We start from the raw sequence: 17,885 nt of genomic DNA, 5'->3' as shown, positions 1-17,885 counted from the left end.
TCGCTGCCCCTCCTGCTAGACCACAACCTGGGCTGCCGGTGGTCCTGGCTTCCATCTGACCATAGGAGGGTCCCAGGACCTGAGGTCACATCCAGATGCAGTGTGGACACACCTTTCCTCCACGTGGCCACACCTCTTCCCATCTCTGGCACAGATAAGTCTTGGCCTGGGGTGGGTCTCCCCTTTCCAACATGACATTCGACCATGCACTGCAGGGGGCAGCAGGGCCATAAATACACGTCTTTTCCTGTCTGAATACCGCGTGGTACTCTCTTCATGGGCCACCTAGCGAAACTACCTACTGAATACACATTACAGAAGGCAGGTCAGCATTAGGCTGATGGCCTCAGCAGATGTCTCCGGTCTAGTCCATGTGGAGCCTCAGCATGATCCCTCTTCTAAGCCAACCAAGGAATGACTCCAAATAGATTTCACTTCAGCCCATGTCTTCCAACAAGTAGAAATAACTATTTCCTTACAGCCACCTGTATCACAGTAGAAGACAAAAAGACATCACAGAGAGAAAACACACTCACCCAATAGACCCTTCATTGAAGAAGGAGGAGAGGGGAACAAAAGGCTTGCTAGAATCCAATGGAAGTAAAGATGACACTTTTCAGTGTTTGCAATTCCACAGCAATGAAACGAGGGGAAGAAGGAAGGTTTGTAGCGATGGGAACCTACATGAAAGATCAGAGCTAAGCATGCCCATCCATGTCTGAAGAGAAGGAAGAGCAAGCCCAGCCCCAAGTCAGCAGAAGGAGAGAGACAATGAAGATCAGAACCGAGCAAAGGGTGGACAAATGCAGCCGTGTTCCTCACTGGACACAACGTGGAAAATGGACTCTAGAACTTGTGGGCAGGGGCAGAGGGAAAATCTAGGACAGACTGAGGGCAGGGGTGACACTGTCCAAAAGGAAATGAACTCTACCTGACCTATGCAACTATAACCCCTCTGCCATCCCCTTTAAAGTAACAAGAATTATTTTTGCAAAGCATCAGAGCTGATGAGTGAAAAATGAAATAATACTGCAGAGCAATGGATGAAGCAGCACTCTTTGAGAGAATAAACCCGAGTGACAATTCTTGACCAAACTAACCAGAGCAAAGGGCCCCAGGCCAGCAGGACGCCAGAGAATGAAGCAGGACGGCACAGCAAGAAAGTCGCCAAGGAAGCTCAGGGGAAGGAGCCCCAGAGCCCAGGCCACAGGGTCCCAGACCACCGGCATAGGGGAGAGTGACTGCTCCAGAACTTTCTCTCTCAGACAGGATCTAGCGTCAAGAGCAGGCCCAGAACTCTGACTACCTGAAACCCCAAGACCAGGGAGCCCGTGGAGAGCCTGCTGTTGTTCAAGACCTCCTGGAACAGCACAGACATGGAGGGGTGAGTGTGGCGGGCAGCAGGGACAGAGCCCAGCTCCGCTCACTAAGTGTCCTGTTTCATTTGTCCTGCAAGGTTTGTCCCAGGAAGTGTGTCTCAGGAAGTGTGCCACATGACTCATCCATGCTTGTTACTTTGCAATGACACACAACTTCCCAGGGAAAGCCCACACAGGACCAGGAAGTGACCATGTGCCCCAGACCAGGAAGTGACCTCGTGCCCAGTCCACACCTGACCCCACAGGGACATAAAGGCCAGGCCAGGAGGCCCCACACCACTCACCTCTCTCTCCACCTGCTCCTCTCACCTCCTCCACCCTCCACCACCACAACCATGAGCTGCTGTGTGCCAGCCTGCTCCTGCTCCTGCTCCAGCTGTGGCTCCTGCGGGGGCTGCAAAGGGGGCTGTGGCTCCTGCGGGAGCTGCAAGGGGGGCTGTGGCTCCTGCGGGGGCTGCAAGGGAGGCTGTGGCTCCTGTGGGGGCTGCAAGGGAGGTTGTGGCTCCTGTGGGGGCTGCAAGGGGGGCTGCGGTTCTTGTGGGGGCTGCAAATCCAGCTGTTGCAAACCCTGCTGCTGTGAGTCCAGCTGTTGCAAGCCCTGCTGCTGTCAGTCCAGCTGTTGCAAACCCTGCTGCTGTGAGTCCTGCTGTTGCAAACCCTGCTGCTGCCCATCCTGCTGTTGCAAACCCTGCTGCTGTGAGTCCTGCTGTTGTAAACCCTGCTGCTGTGAATCCTGCTGTTGTAAACCTTGTTGCTGTGAGTCCTGCTGTTGCAAGCCCTGCTGCTGCCAGTCCAGTTGTTGTAAACCCTGCTGCTGCCAGTCCAGCTGTTGCAAGCCCTGCTGCTGTGAGTCCTGCTGTTGCAAGCCCTGCTGCTGCCAGTCCAGCTGTTGCAAGCCCTGCTGCTGCCAGTCCAGCTGTTGCAAACCCTGCTGCTCCAGCTGCTGTGCCCCCGTGTGCTGCCAGTGCAAGGTCTGAGGCTCTCATCACAGACACAGGTAAGCTGGAACAGTTGGGTATCTCAGCAAAGGTCTTGCTGCTTCTCCCAGACCTGAAGCTCCACCCCCACTAGGCTCCAGAACCCTGGCCTCCTGCAGAGCCAGCATTCAGGGCACTAGCAGGGAGCCCAGCCCAGGGGCACAGCCCAAGCTGCTCCTGCTGTCTTTGCTGACCCACCCCTTCTCAAGAGCCAACACCCCCAGTCCTCTTGGTCCTTTAAGCTCCCTGAATCCTTGGACCAGCCCTGCCAGAGCATCCCTGACTCCTCCAGCTCTTCTACAGTTGCCCTGACAATGCTCTCTCCCTCCCTGCCTCCCTGCCTGCCTCCTTCCTTCCCTCCCTCTCTCCTCTCCTCTCTCCCTGCCTGCTGCCCTGCCTATCTTCTTTTCTCCCTTTCTCTCTTCCTCCCTCCCTCTCTCTCACTTCCCTTTCTCTCTTTCCCCTCTCTTTATTCCTTCCCCCTCCTCCCTGCCCCTTTTTCCTGCTTTCGACTGTCCTTCTTCTCCCTCCTTCCCCCCGCCCCCTCCCCGTTTTGTCTCTCTCATCCTCCCCCTACCATGTCCAACAGGATGCTGTGGCATCCTTAAATAAAAAGCTTTTCAAAGCATGGTCTAATTCGTATCGTGAGCTTTATTTATTTATTGACATTATATGAGCTTCAATCTGACTAATAAAGTACAGTTCTTTGGTTCCTCATTCATCCAGGGACGGTGGTCCCTGGCAGACCCAGGTGGAGCCTCAGGGTCCAGGGTACGGGTGGCCAGGAAGGAAAGCTGGACACGCTGCCTGGGCCAAGCTGCCTGGGCCAAGCTGCCTGGGCCCCTGCCGAAGCCCTGGCCTTCCTGAGAGGAGGCTGAGCCTGTGTGAGCCTGGAGTGTGCCCGGATAACAAGTATGCACTACCACACACAGTTACTCTGTCAAGATGGAGTCTTGTGAGCCAGATGCTGGTGACTGGTTCCTGTAATCCTAGCTACTTCAGGAGCCTGAGATCTAAAGAGATCAATTCAACTTCTGCTGGGGCAGAAGTCTGCTTGACTCGATCTCCAATTAGCCAGCAAAATACAACACCTGAGGTGCTGCTCAAACCGTAGAGCCGCAGCCATGAGCAAAACAGCTGAGTGAGCGCGTGAGGCCCTGAGCTCTAGCCTTGGTACCAGAACACAACAACAACAAGGCAAAACAACACAAGAAACCTATGGAGTCTTGAAGAGTGTTTTCTCCATTCTGCGTGGAGCACGTATAACTCTCTCAGGACCAACCTCACCCCAGCTCTTCTCCTTTGAAGCTCAGAGTTACTGGGAAAGGGAATTGCTTTCAATTACTGGGTGCCTCTCCTGGCAGTCCTGCAATTATCTAGCCATTTACAGCCTCCTACCTATTGCAGTGCGCAGGTCTTGAAAGACCACAGCAAGGCAGGTCTGCCTCCACTCACAACGCTTACTTAAAAATTATTTGGTCTTCCTTTTTCTCCATCCTTCCTTCCTTCCTTCCTTCCTTCCTTCCTTCCTTCCTTCCTTCCTTCCTTCCTTCCTTCCTGCTCTTTCTCCTTTATTTCTCTCTCTCATTCTTCCTTCCTTCCTTCTAACTTTTTTGCAATACTTGGGTTTGAACTCAGGGCCTTGCACTTGCTCTGCTGGTACTCTACCACTGGAATCATACAACCACCCTGCTATTTTGCTCATTATTTTGGGGATAGAATCTAGAAAACTTTTCTGTCCAGGCTGATCTTGAACCATGACCCTCCAGATCTCAGCCTTGGGAGTAGCTAGGATAGCAGGTGTGATCCACCAGCACTCGGCTCATTTGGGCTATTTCCAAAGATTGCAAAGATAACATGGGTAGTATAGAACAGCACCAAGAAATGTTCTTAAGCCCCAGCAGAGCATCACTGCCCCGCCAACCTTCCCAAAGGCCGGGTACCTCCTTTCAGGACCCTTCAGACTTAGAGAATGGTGGTGCTTTAATTATTAGTCTGCTTTCTGTTGGTAAAATGAAATAATGGAGGAAAGAGGTGGACTTGGCTCACAGTTCCAAGGCTGAGAGTGGGACAGCGAAGGCCCCTCACCCATCTCATGGTTCTGTGGGAGAGGACAGGAGGCCCATGCCCTCACCCCTCCACTCCCTGAGAGCTGACCAGACCCAAATCCACCTCCATCTGACCTAACAGACCTGCCAGCCCTCTCAAGGGCCCACAACTCCTAATGGTTGACACACTCTGAACTCCAAGGGCACATGTGAGCATTCCCAAGTATGGAGCTTTCCAGGACCCCTCACTCCTGATGCCACAGGATAGGGCCTGGAGCTGGAGGGCCAGCTAACCCCCTGATTCTGTGTGTGGAGGGCCTGGGGAGCTCAGGACCTACTGAGCCTCTGATCTTGCATGGTGGGATCCCTGGGCTGGAGAACCCGCTGGCCAGGGTGCTGTCTGGCTCCTTTGCCCTTTTCCCACCATCCCTCAGGGCACTGGGCAGAGCTGGCCTGCCGGGAAATTGAGCGGGACACGTGGCTGGCACATGTCGTGCCAACCCCTCCCCCCAGCATCTGGAGTCCCACACGGGGCCTCCATGCTCTGTGTGTGCACTCACCCCTCCAGCCCAGCCTGGCATCCTGGGGCTGTGAAAGGCTCCCCAAAAAGGAAGCAAAGATCACAAGGCAGAAATCCCAAAATGCAAGGAAAGCACATCCTGTGTTCATTTGTACCCTCTATGGAGCCTTCAAATGTTTTCCTCCCCTAGTGATGAAACCCATTGCATCCCAGGAGCTGAAATGCCACACAAGGAGCTCAAAGTCTAGTTTAGAAATGGTCAATGGCCTCAAAGAGGATTCAAATAAATGGATAGAGTTGGAAAGCTAATTTGAAATAAGAAGCAATTCAGCAGCTGAGATGAGAAATACAGAAGGCAAGTTGAGATTCTAAAAACAACAACAGGAAACAAAACAAAAAAAGAAACAAAAATCAGCATTGATAAGGATGCAGTGCCCACATAAATACACATGCTAAATGGAAACCATTTTAAAAAGAAAAGCAGCAAAAGAGAAAAAACTCTCAAAATGGAAAACATGTTTGGCAACCATTTGAAGGTAATAAAGTGGAAAACCCAGATTCTTGTGTCTCACGCCTGTAATCCTAGCTCCTCAGGAGGCTGAGATCTGAAGATTATAGTCCAAAACCAGCTGGGGTAGAAAAGTATGTGACAACCTTATGTCCAACTAACCACCAAAAAGTTAGAAGTGGATCTGGGCTCAAGTGGTAGAGCACAAGGCTTGAGCACAAAACCCAGGCACTGAGTTCAAACCCCAGGATTCGTATACAAACACATGCAAACACATACACTCACACATACATGCACACACACACACACAAACACCCACCACACAAATACACACACATACGAGGAAAAAATGGGAATATTGGAATTGAAAAACTCCATAAATAAAATAGAAAGCCTCAATGGAAAGTGTCGCCAGTGGACTAGATCAAGCAGAAGAAAGGATGTCAGCGAGGAAGATGGTGTCATGGAAGTGTGAAAATCAGACAGAAACAAAACAACAGAAATCACATGCCAGCTTTCCAGTGCTCTGAGACAGATCAAGAGACCAAACTAAGAATCCGTGCATTAGAGGAAGGAGCTGAGATGCAAACAAAAACTACAAAAAAGACAGATCGTCTATGCAGTGAAATTATAGCAGGAAACTCTCTGAACCTAGGGAAGATATGGAAAACCAGGAAGTATCTAGAGCAGCAGATACTACACTTGACCAGAAAAGATCTTCCACTTCACATTACAGTTAAAATGTAGAAAACAGAACCAAGGAATGATATCGGTAGGGGGGGGGGGCGGGGAGGGCATGGAGGCCTTGGTTACTCACAAAGGCAAATTCATCAGATCTAAATCAAGAGAAACCCTAGAATCCAGGAAAATGTGGAATGATAAATTCAAGTCCTGAAAATAATACCTGCCAACCAAGATTACTGTATCCAACAAACAAAATTATCCCATAACATTGATGGAGAGATAAAACTAAACCAAAACAATTCAGGACCAATATTTACTAAAGAAATCCCAAACAGAGATGAGAAAGCAAGCTGGAGATGATGGGAATGCTGAGGAGGCATGGATGGAAGAGAGGGACAAATAGATAATGAGAGGGATGGATGACTAATGATAACAGATAAATAATACGAGAGATAGATGGCTCATGAGACAACTGGATGTCTAATGAGAAGGATAGCTGGATAATGAGAGAGAGAGGTGAATATCAGATGGACAGATGGACAAAAAGAGGAACCGATAGATAATGAGAGGAAAGGACAGATAATGAGAGGAATGGATGAACAAAAAAGAACTGGGAAAGAGTAGAGCATGTTCCACTCACATACACAGTCAACAGCAGGACAAATTATACATGACTCTAAACATTCACACGGTGAGAAGAAAGACAGATATTCTCAGGAGAGGATCACAAAGGCCCAATAGCTATATGCATCTGATCATATAAAATGCCACGCACTGAAATGAACTCCAAGAAATGGAAACAAGAGGGTTTGGTTATTTTGCTAGTTTTTTTCTCCTTTGTTGCCGTTTTTGATTTTTGTACCTTCTGAATTGTATGTAAGTTTATCAGTTTGGGGGAGGGTAAGGGAAGTACAGAAATGGAGGGACAAAGGGTGAACAAACGCCGTTGTGATATTCACTAGACACTTTGAAAACAAATTATACAACTTGTGGGGGAGGGGTTCAGGAGGGAAAAATGGAGATAATGAGGGAAGATGAGACACTGTTAAAACAAAGAAATGTACTCATTTTCTGACTTATGTAACTGTAACCCCCTATATATCACCCTTACAATAACAAGAAAAGACTTAAAATAAAAAATGAAAATCAGCCACCTCCCAAAACAATTGAGGAGGATATAAAAATAAAGCTATGCAGGATAAGCAGAAAAAGACACACTGAATGATGACCATCAGCTCATGACAGTCCACAATGACCCCAAGGTAAATGGTCTTAACTCTCCACTTAAAAGATACACTCTTGGTTGATACGATTTTAAAAAAAGAAAAAGAAGAAGAAGAAGTTTCAGTGGAAAGAAACTCAGCTCACTGGGAAAGAAACTCAGGTCACTGGCAAAGATACTCACAGGCTTAGGGAAAGGATGGAAGATCACATGCCCAGTGAAGAGAAGCTAGATGGTGACTGGAGTACCTGTGCTTATATCTCACAATGTAGATAGACTCCAAGCAAAATCCAGCTGAAGAGATAAAAGCCAGGTTACTTGCATAAAAGGAGTGATCCAGCGAGACCCACAGCAATAGTAAAGAGACAGCATTAAATGCTGCACAAGACAAAAACGCTGCAGGGCATAAAATAACAGAGGGTCTAGATGCAATCATACTTCATGGGGAGCAAGAAATCTTTCCTTTGTGTGACTTTTCCCACTGTATTGGTGGGGGTAAAAAATCAATTAAACAATCCTTGATTTTTTTAAATAGTAGGAGATTTCAATACCCCACTCTACCCTGAGATGATCCCAACACCCCTCCAGAAAAAACTAACAAAGGTGTCATGTCTGCCCTGGGGCAAGCTGGCCCTGTGCAGAGGCCTCCCCACCTCCTGGCTAAGTCTCCCCCCAGTGTCTGTTACCTAGGGAACCCGCACACCTGGAAACAGTCGCTGCCCCTCCTGCTAGACCACAACCTGGGCTGCCGGTGGTCCTGGCTTCCATCTGACCATAGGAGGGTCCCAGGACCTGAGGTCACATCCAGATGCAGTGTGGACACACCTTTCCTCCACGTGGCCACACCTCTTCCCATCTCTGGCACAGATAAGTCTTGGCCTGGGGTGGGTCTCCCCTTTCCAACATGACATTCGACCATGCACTGCAGGGGGCAGCAGGGCCATAAATACACGTCTTTTCCTGTCTGAATACCGCGTGGTACTCTCTTCATGGGCCACCTAGCGAAACTACCTACTGAATACACATTACAGAAGGCAGGTCAGCATTAGGCTGATGGCCTCAGCAGATGTCTCCGGTCTAGTCCATGTGGAGCCTCAGCATGATCCCTCTTCTAAGCCAACCAAGGAATGACTCCAAATAGATTTCACTTCAGCCCATGTCTTCCAACAAGTAGAAATAACTATTTCCTTACAGCCACCTGTATCACAGTAGAAGACAAAAAGACATCACAGAGAGAAAACACACTCACCCAATAGACCCTTCATTGAAGAAGGAGGAGAGGGGAACAAAAGGCTTGCTAGAATCCAATGGAAGTAAAGATGACACTTTTCAGTGTTTGCAATTCCACAGCAATGAAACGAGGGGAAGAAGGAAGGTTTGTAGCGATGGGAACCTACATGAAAGATCAGAGCTAAGCATGCCCATCCATGTCTGAAGAGAAGGAAGAGCAAGCCCAGCCCCAAGTCAGCAGAAGGAGAGAGACAATGAAGATCAGAACCGAGCAAAGGGTGGACAAATGCAGCCGTGTTCCTCACTGGACACAACGTGGAAAATGGACTCTAGAACTTGTGGGCAGGGGCAGAGGGAAAATCTAGGACAGACTGAGGGCAGGGGTGACACTGTCCAAAAGGAAATGAACTCTACCTGACCTATGCAACTATAACCCCTCTGCCATCCCCTTTAAAGTAACAAGAATTATTTTTGCAAAGCATCAGAGCTGATGAGTGAAAAATGAAATAATACTGCAGAGCAATGGATGAAGCAGCACTCTTTGAGAGAATAAACCCGAGTGACAATTCTTGACCAAACTAACCAGAGCAAAGGGCCCCAGGCCAGCAGGACGCCAGAGAATGAAGCAGGACGGCACAGCAAGAAAGTCGCCAAGGAAGCTCAGGGGAAGGAGCCCCAGAGCCCAGGCCACAGGGTCCCAGACCACCGGCATAGGGGAGAGTGACTGCTCCAGAACTTTCTCTCTCAGACAGGATCTAGCGTCAAGAGCAGGCCCAGAACTCTGACTACCTGAAACCCCAAGACCAGGGAGCCCGTGGAGAGCCTGCTGTTGTTCAAGACCTCCTGGAACAGCACAGACATGGAGGGGTGAGTGTGGCGGGCAGCAGGGACAGAGCCCAGCTCCGCTCACTAAGTGTCCTGTTTCATTTGTCCTGCAAGGTTTGTCCCAGGAAGTGTGTCTCAGGAAGTGTGCCACATGACTCATCCATGCTTGTTACTTTGCAATGACACACAACTTCCCAGGGAAAGCCCACACAGGACCAGGAAGTGACCATGTGCCCCAGACCAGGAAGTGACCTCGTGCCCAGTCCACACCTGACCCCACAGGGACATAAAGGCCAGGCCAGGAGGCCCCACACCACTCACCTCTCTCTCCACCTGCTCCTCTCACCTCCTCCACCCTCCACCACCACAACCATGAGCTGCTGTGTGCCAGCCTGCTCCTGCTCCTGCTCCAGCTGTGGCTCCTGCGGGGGCTGCAAAGGGGGCTGTGGCTCCTGCGGGAGCTGCAAGGGGGGCTGTGGCTCCTGCGGGGGCTGCAAGGGAGGCTGTGGCTCCTGTGGGGGCTGCAAGGGAGGTTGTGGCTCCTGTGGGGGCTGCAAGGGGGGCTGCGGTTCTTGTGGGGGCTGCAAATCCAGCTGTTGCAAACCCTGCTGCTGTGAGTCCAGCTGTTGCAAGCCCTGCTGCTGTCAGTCCAGCTGTTGCAAACCCTGCTGCTGTGAGTCCTGCTGTTGCAAACCCTGCTGCTGCCCATCCTGCTGTTGCAAACCCTGCTGCTGTGAGTCCTGCTGTTGTAAACCCTGCTGCTGTGAATCCTGCTGTTGTAAACCTTGTTGCTGTGAGTCCTGCTGTTGCAAGCCCTGCTGCTGCCAGTCCAGTTGTTGTAAACCCTGCTGCTGCCAGTCCAGCTGTTGCAAGCCCTGCTGCTGTGAGTCCTGCTGTTGCAAGCCCTGCTGCTGCCAGTCCAGCTGTTGCAAGCCCTGCTGCTGCCAGTCCAGCTGTTGCAAACCCTGCTGCTCCAGCTGCTGTGCCCCCGTGTGCTGCCAGTGCAAGGTCTGAGGCTCTCATCACAGACACAGGTAAGCTGGAACAGTTGGGTATCTCAGCAAAGGTCTTGCTGCTTCTCCCAGACCTGAAGCTCCACCCCCACTAGGCTCCAGAACCCTGGCCTCCTGCAGAGCCAGCATTCAGGGCACTAGCAGGGAGCCCAGCCCAGGGGCACAGCCCAAGCTGCTCCTGCAGTCTTTGCTGACCCACCCCTTCTCAAGAGCCAACACCCCCAGTCCTCTTGGTCCTTTAAGCTCCCTGAACCCCTGGACCAGCCCTGCCAGAGCATCCCTGACTCCTCCAGCTCTTCAACACTGGCCCTCTCCCTCCCTGCCTGCCTGCCTCCCTGCCTGTCTCTTTCCTTCTTTCCCTCTCTCCTTCCTCCCCTTCTCTGCTTGCAGCCCTGCCTTCCTTCCTCTCTTCCTCTCTTCCTCCCTCCCTTTCTCTCACTTCCCTTCCTCCCTTTCCCCTCTTTCTTCCTTCCCCCTCCTCCCTACGCATTTTCCTTCTTTCCCCTTAGCTTCTTCTCCCTCCTTCCCCCTGCTCCCCGCTTTGACTCTCTCATGCTCCCCCTATCATGTCCAACAGGATGCTGTGGCGTCCTTAAATAAAAAGCTTAACAAAGCATGGTGTAATTGTTGTGATAACATTTATTTATTTATTTATTTGTTTATATTATTTTTATTTTATATTTATATATGAGCTTCAATCTAAGAAATAAAGTCCAGGTCTTAGGTTCTTCATTCGTCCATGGACGGTGGTCCCTGGCAGGCCGAGGTGGAGCCTCGGGGTCCAGGGCATGGGTGGCTAGGTAGGAAAGCTTGGCCTGCTGCCTGGGTCAAACTGCCTGCGCCCCTGCCCAAGCCCAGACCTTCCTGAGAGGAGGCCTAGCTGGTGTGAGCCTGGGGCTGGAGAGAGGAGAGGCTCCTGTGGGAGAAAGCATGGCAGGGTTCAAGGAAGCCCACCCAAGGCAGCAGCTCCCTCAGTTTGGGGGGGCCTGCATTTGGGGACACGGGACTAGGAAGTGTGTCTTAGCAAATTTCAGGCTGCGGGGCCCACGCACAGATGGACCTCCATGATGGCAGTGAGTGCTGGCAAATGCCCCATTAATCATGGACACGGAGCACAAACTTCACAAAACATAGACCTGCATGCTGCCAACCACACCATGCAGAGAGGCAAACCCAAGAACATCTCTCTCAATAAAGGGCACGGAACACACTCATGGACAAAGCACTCAACACAGCAGAGGGCCTGAGACTCATCTGTAGTTCTCATGAAATGACGTGCTATTAAAACCCCAGAAAGATCCATGGCACAAACAGACGACCATGGAGAGTGCAGAAAGATCCATGGCACAAACAGATGACCATAGAGAGTGGAGGCTGACCTGCTCACTGTGGGTCTTTGTTTTGTGTTTGTTTGTTTTTTCTTTGTTTTTTGCTGGTCGTGGGGCTTGAACTTTGGGTCTGGTTGCTGTCCCTCATCTCTTCAGCTCAAGGCGAGTGCTCTACCACTAGAGCCACAGCGCCACATCTGGATTTTGTTGCTTATGTGGGGTGAGGATTTGAACCCAGGGCCTCATGCATGTGAGGCAAGCATGTGCTCTACCACTGAGACAACCGCTCAGCCCTTGCTGTGGTCTTTTACGACCTGCACACTGTAATAAGTAGGAGGCTATAAATGGCTAGGTAAATGCAGGACTGCCAGGAGAGGCCACCCAGTAATTGAAAGGAATTTCCTTTCTAGGTAACTATGAGCTCCAAGGTGAAGAGAGGGGGTTGGTGAAACGTGGCCCTGGAGAGCCTTTAGTCACTGTCTCCCACCTGTCGGGACCCTTTGTGATCTCTACAGTCCTGAAAGCATCCTGCAGAAACCCACCACCTCGCCCTGTGGGTCCCAGCATCCTGCTCCCTGCTCTGTGTGTGCACACATCCCTGAAGCCCTGGCGGTTGGGCAGACCCATCAACTCTCCCAGTGCCCACCATCCACAGATTGCAAATGGCTCCCCACAAAGGGAGCACACATCATAAGGCAGAAACCCCAAAACACAAGGCAAGCACTTATATCCTCTGTTCATTTGTACCCTCTACGGAGCCTTCAAATGTTTACCTCCCCTGGTGACAAAACCCAAAGCATCACAGGAGCTGAAATGCCACAGAAGGAACCCAAAAGTCTAGTTTAGAAATGGTCAAAGGCCTCAAAGAGGATTCAAATAAGTGGATGGAGTTAGAAAGCTAATTTGAAATGACAAGAAATTCAGCAGCTGAGATGAGAAATACAGAAGGGAAGTTGTGTGGACTAGAGGGAACTGAGATGCAAACAAAAACTACAAAAACCACAGAATGTCTACAGTGACATTGCAGCAGGAAACTCCCCAAACCTAGGGAAGATATGGACACCCAGGAGGTGTTTAGAGCAGCAGATACTAGACTTGATCAGAGAAGAACTTCCATCTTGCATCACAGTTAAAATGTAGAGAACAGAGCCAAGGATGGATATCAGAGAGGTGGTGGGGAGGCCTTGTGATTCACAAAGGCAAATTCATCAGATCTATATCAAGAGGAACCCTAGCGTCCAGGAAAAGGTAGAATGATATGTTCAAGTCCTGAAAATGAAGAACTGCCAACCAAATCTTGTATTTAAAGAATCCCATAGACTCCACTCCCAAATTACTCAAGCTGATTCAACGCTGTGGCAAAGTAGCAGGGTATAAAATTAACCCTCAAAAATCAATGGCTTTTCTGTATGCCAACAATGAGAAAAGTGTGGCTGAAATTAGGAAAGCAACTCCATTTGTAATAGCCCCACAAAAAATAAAATACCTAGGTATTAACTTAACCAAAGAAGTGAAGGACCTCTATGATGAAAACTTTAAAAACTTCAAAAAGGAAATCAAAACAGAACTTAGAAAGTGGCAAAAACTCCCATGCTCCTGGATTGGAAAGATCAACATCGTGAAAATGGCAATACTTCCCAAGGCTATCTACCAATTCAATGCGATACCTATCAAAATTCCAACCTCATTCTAAAAGGAAATAGAAGAGGCAATCCCAAAATTCATATGGAGCAATAAAAGACCCCGAATAGCATAAACGATCCTCAACAGAAAGAACACTGCTGGAGGAATATCAATACCAAATCTCAAACTCTACTATAAAGCCATAGTAATCAAAGCAGCTTGGTACTGGCACAAGAACAGACCTCAGGACCAATGGGATAGAATTGAAAACCCAGAAATGAACCTACAGACCTATAGCCATCTAATCTTCGATAAGGGAGCTAAAAAAAAATAGAATGGAAGAAAGACAGCCTCTTCAGTAAATGGTGCTGGCAAAATTGGTTAACTACTAAAGCCAGATCCTTATATATCACCCTGCACCAGAATCAACTCCAAATGGATCAAAGACCTCAGAGTCAAAGCAGACACTCTGAAAACATTACAGGATGGAATAGGAGAAACCCTAGGTCTTGTTGGCACTGACCAAAATTTTCTTAATAGAGACCCAGAAACACAACAAATCAAAGAATGGTTGGACAAATGGGATTGCATGAAATTGCAGAGCTTCTGCATGGCAAAGGACATAGCTAGCAAGATCAATAGAAAGCCCACGGATTGGGAGAAGATCTTCACTAGCCATACAACAGACAAGGGTCTCATATCTAAAATATACCTTGAACTCAAAAAATTAAATCCCCCAACAACAAATCTTCAAAGAAACAACTGCCCAACAAATAAGTGGGCTAAAGACTTAAAGAGAAACTTCTCTAAAGAGGAAAGAAGGTTGGCCAATAGACACATGAAGAAATACTCAACCTCCCTAGCCATAAAAGAAATGCAAATCAAAACAACATTGAGATACGACCTCACTCCAGTTAGAATGGCTAAAATCAAACTCTAATCACAACAGATGCTGGAGAGGATGTGGACAGAAGGGAACCTTACTGCATTGTTGGTGGGGGTGTAAACTTGTTCAACCACTTTGGAAAGCAGTATGGAGTTTCCTCAAAAGACTCCATGTAGAGCTCCCCTATGACCCAGCAATCCCACTTTTGGGCATTTACTCAAATGTTTACAAACAAGATCACACTAAAGCTACCAGCACCACTATGTTTATTGCAGCATTATTTACTATAGCTAAGATATGGAACCAACCCAGATGCCCCTCAGTAGATGAATGGATCAAGAAAATGTGGTATATATATACAATGGAATTCTATGCCTCCATCAGAAAGAATGACATTGCACCACTTGTAAGGAAATGGAAAGGCTTGGAAAAAATTATATTAAGTGAAGTAAGTCAGGCCCAAAGAAACATAGTTTCCCTTATTTGCAATATCTAGTATATGTCTGAGTCAAGTAGAAAAGGTCAGATAAGGTGATGTTAGGGAAATGAACCCTAAGATATGTATTCAAATGTTTTGTTTTACTTTCCTGCGATTGTTTCTAACACATTTATAAGATTATTTCTCTGTTGCTTTGTATGTCCCTCGCCTACAGTATAACCCCTATTTTCACTGCATTTGATGTTGGTATAATTTGTGGAGGGGAAGGGGAAAAACAAATCGTTTAAATAGGGATACAGGTGGACCCATTGCAACAACGAGATATACAGGTTGTTATGTTGCAAACAAACTTTAAAACTTTGGTGGGGAGGGCAGGGAGGACTGGGTAGGAGGGTGGGGGAAGATGGGAAGGGATGGGAAGGGCAAACAAAGGAAGAGGATAAAATGCTTGATAAGAAATGTACTCATTACCTTGCCCATGTAATTGTGACCCCTCTGTACTGTATTTTCACAATAAAAAAAAGAACTGCCAACCAAGATTACTATATCCAGCAATATTATCCCTTAACATTGATGGAGAGATAAAACTAAGCAAAAATAATTTGGGACCAAAAGCTGGCATCAGAATATCTACTAAAGAAATCCCAGGGGCTGGGAAGATGGCTCAGTGGTAGAGTGCTTGCCTTGCATGCATGAGGCCCTGGGTTCCATTCCTCAGCATCACATAAACAGAAAAAGCCGGAAGTGACGCTGTGGCTCAAGTGGTAGAGTGCTAACCTTGAGCTGAAGAGCTGAGAGACAGTGCCCAGGCCCAGAGTTCAGGCCCCAGGACTGGACACAAAAAAAAAAAGAAAATGAAAGAAAGAAGAAATGCCATACAGAGATGAGGAAGCAAGCTGGAGGTGATGGGAAAGCTGGGAAGGCATGGATGGATAACGAGAGGGACAAATAGATCATGAGAGGGATGGATGGCTAACGAGAGGAACGGATGTCTAACAAGAAGGACAGACGGATAACTAGAGGGATGGATGTATAATGGGAAGAATGGATGGATATCAAGAGGGACAGATGAATAATGAGAGGAAAGGACAGATATCGAGAGGAATGGATGAACAAACAAGAACTGGGAAAGAATGGAGCATGTTCAACTCAGAAAGCCAGCCAACTACATGGTGAATTATACAGGACTCTAAACACTCACACAGTGAGAACAAAGACAGATATTCTCAGGAGAGGATCACAAAGGCCCAATAGCTATGTGCATCTGATCATATAAAATGCCACTTACTGAAATGAACTCCAAGAAATGGAAACAAGAGGGTTTGGTTAATTTGTCACTTTTTTCCTCCTTTTTCCTGTTTTAGATTTCTGTATCTGATGTCTTGTATGTAAGTTTATCAGTTTGGGGGATGGTAAAGAAGGTACAGATATGGAGGGACAAAGGATGAACAAAAGCTGCGGTGATATTTCACTAGACACTTTGAAAACAAATTATACAACTTGTGGGGGAGGGGCTCAGGAGGGAAAAACAGAGAAAAAGAGGGAAGATGAGACACTGTTAAAATCAAAGAATGTACTCATTTTCTGACTTATGTAACTGTAACCGCCTATGTATCACCCTTACAATAACAATAAAAGATTAAAATAAAAAATGAAAATCAGCCAACTCCCAAAACAAATAAGGAGAATGTAAAAAGAAAACTATGCAGGATAAGCAGAAAAAGACACACTGAATGATGACCATCAGCTCATGAGAGACCTAATGACCCAAAGGTAAGTGGTCTTAACTCTCCAATTAAAAGGCGCACACTGGCAGATACGATTTAAAAAAAAGAAGATGGAGAAGAAGTTTCAGTGGAAAGAAACTCAGGTGACTGGGAAGGAAACTCACAGGCTGAGAGAAAGGATGGAAGATCACAAGCCCAGTGAAGAGAAGCTAGATGGAAACTGGAGTACCTGTGCTCATATCTCACAATGTAGACTCCAAGCAAAATCCACCCCAAGAGATAGAAGCCAGGGTACATGCATAAAAGGAGTGATCCACCGAGACCCACAACAATCGTAAAGAGACAGCATTAAATGCTGCACAAGACAAAAATCACTGCAGGGCATAAAATAACAGAGGGTCTAGATGCAATGATACTTCATGGGGAGCAAGAAATCTTTTCTTTGTGTGACTTTTCCCATTGTATTGGTGGGGGGAAAAATCAATTAATCAATCCTTGATTTTTTTTTTAAAAAGTAGGAGATTTCAATACCCCACTCTACCCTGAGATGATCACGATACCCCTCCAACAATCTAACAAAGGTGTCGTGTCTGCCCTGAGGCAAGCTGGCCCTGTGCAGAGGCCTCCCCACCTGCTGGCTAAGGCTCACCCCAGTGTCTGTGTTACCTAGGGAACCGGCACACCTGGAAGCAGTCACTGCCCCTCCTGCTAGATCACATCCTGGGCTGTTGGTGGTCTTGGCTCTCATCTGACCTTAGGAGGTTCCCAGGCCGTGAGGTCAGATCCAGATCCAGTGGGGCCACAACTTTCCTCCACCTGGGCACACCTCTTCCCATCCCTGGACCAGATAAGTCCTGGCCTCGGGTGGGTCTCCCCTTTCTGCCAAGCCTCTCCACCATGCACCGTGGGATAAATAAACTTCTTTTCCTGTCTGAATACCTGAGTGGTGTTCTCTTCATGGGCCACCTAGCGAAACTACCTACTGAATACACATTACAGAAGGCAGGTCAGCATTAGGCTGATGGCCTCAGAAGATGTCTGCGGTCTAGTCCATGTGGAGCCCCAGCATGATCCCTCTTCTAAGCCAACCAAGGAATGACTCCAAATAGATCACACTTCAGCCTATGTCTTCCAACAAGTGGAAATAACTAACTATTGCCTTACAACCACCTGTATCACAGTAGAAGAAGACAAAAAGACATCACAGAGAGAAAACACACTCACCCAATAGACCTTTCATTGAAGAAGGAGGAGAGGGGAACAAAAGGCTTCCTAGAATCCAATGGAAGTAAAGATGACACTTTTCAGTGTTTGCAATTCCACAGCAATGAAACGAGGGGAAGAAGGAAGGTTTGTAGCGATGGGAACCTACATGAAAGATCAGAGCTAAGCATGCCCATCCATGTCTGAAGAGAAGGAAGAGCAAGCCCAGCCCCAAGTCAGCAGAAGGAGAGAGACAATGAAGATCAGAACCGA

At 48.1% G+C, this 17,885-nt stretch overlaps 2 protein-coding genes across 2 annotated transcripts; both read left to right on the top strand.

The window, feature by feature from the left end:
- Positions 1-1,714: 1,714 nt before the first annotated feature.
- LOC138818640 (keratin-associated protein 5-5-like) lies at positions 1,715-2,356 on the top strand. Its single transcript, XM_070009617.1, has one exon. It carries the CDS (start codon positions 1,715-1,717, stop codon positions 2,354-2,356), a length of 642 nt encoding a protein of 213 aa, XP_069865718.1.
- Positions 2,357-9,765: 7,409 nt separating this feature from the next.
- LOC138818639 (keratin-associated protein 5-5-like) lies at positions 9,766-10,407 on the top strand. Its single transcript, XM_070009616.1, has one exon. The coding sequence runs from the start codon at positions 9,766-9,768 to the stop codon at positions 10,405-10,407; it is 642 nt and encodes a 213-aa protein (XP_069865717.1).
- Positions 10,408-17,885: the final 7,478 nt, after the last annotated feature.

This window comes from Dipodomys merriami, unplaced genomic scaffold, assembly GCF_024711535.1.
Source record: "Dipodomys merriami isolate MVZ:Mamm:240054 unplaced genomic scaffold, mDipMer1.0.p SCAF_78, whole genome shotgun sequence".
Taxonomy (NCBI): domain Eukaryota; kingdom Metazoa; phylum Chordata; class Mammalia; order Rodentia; family Heteromyidae; genus Dipodomys; species Dipodomys merriami.
This window is presented reverse-complemented; position numbering and strand designations above follow the sequence as displayed.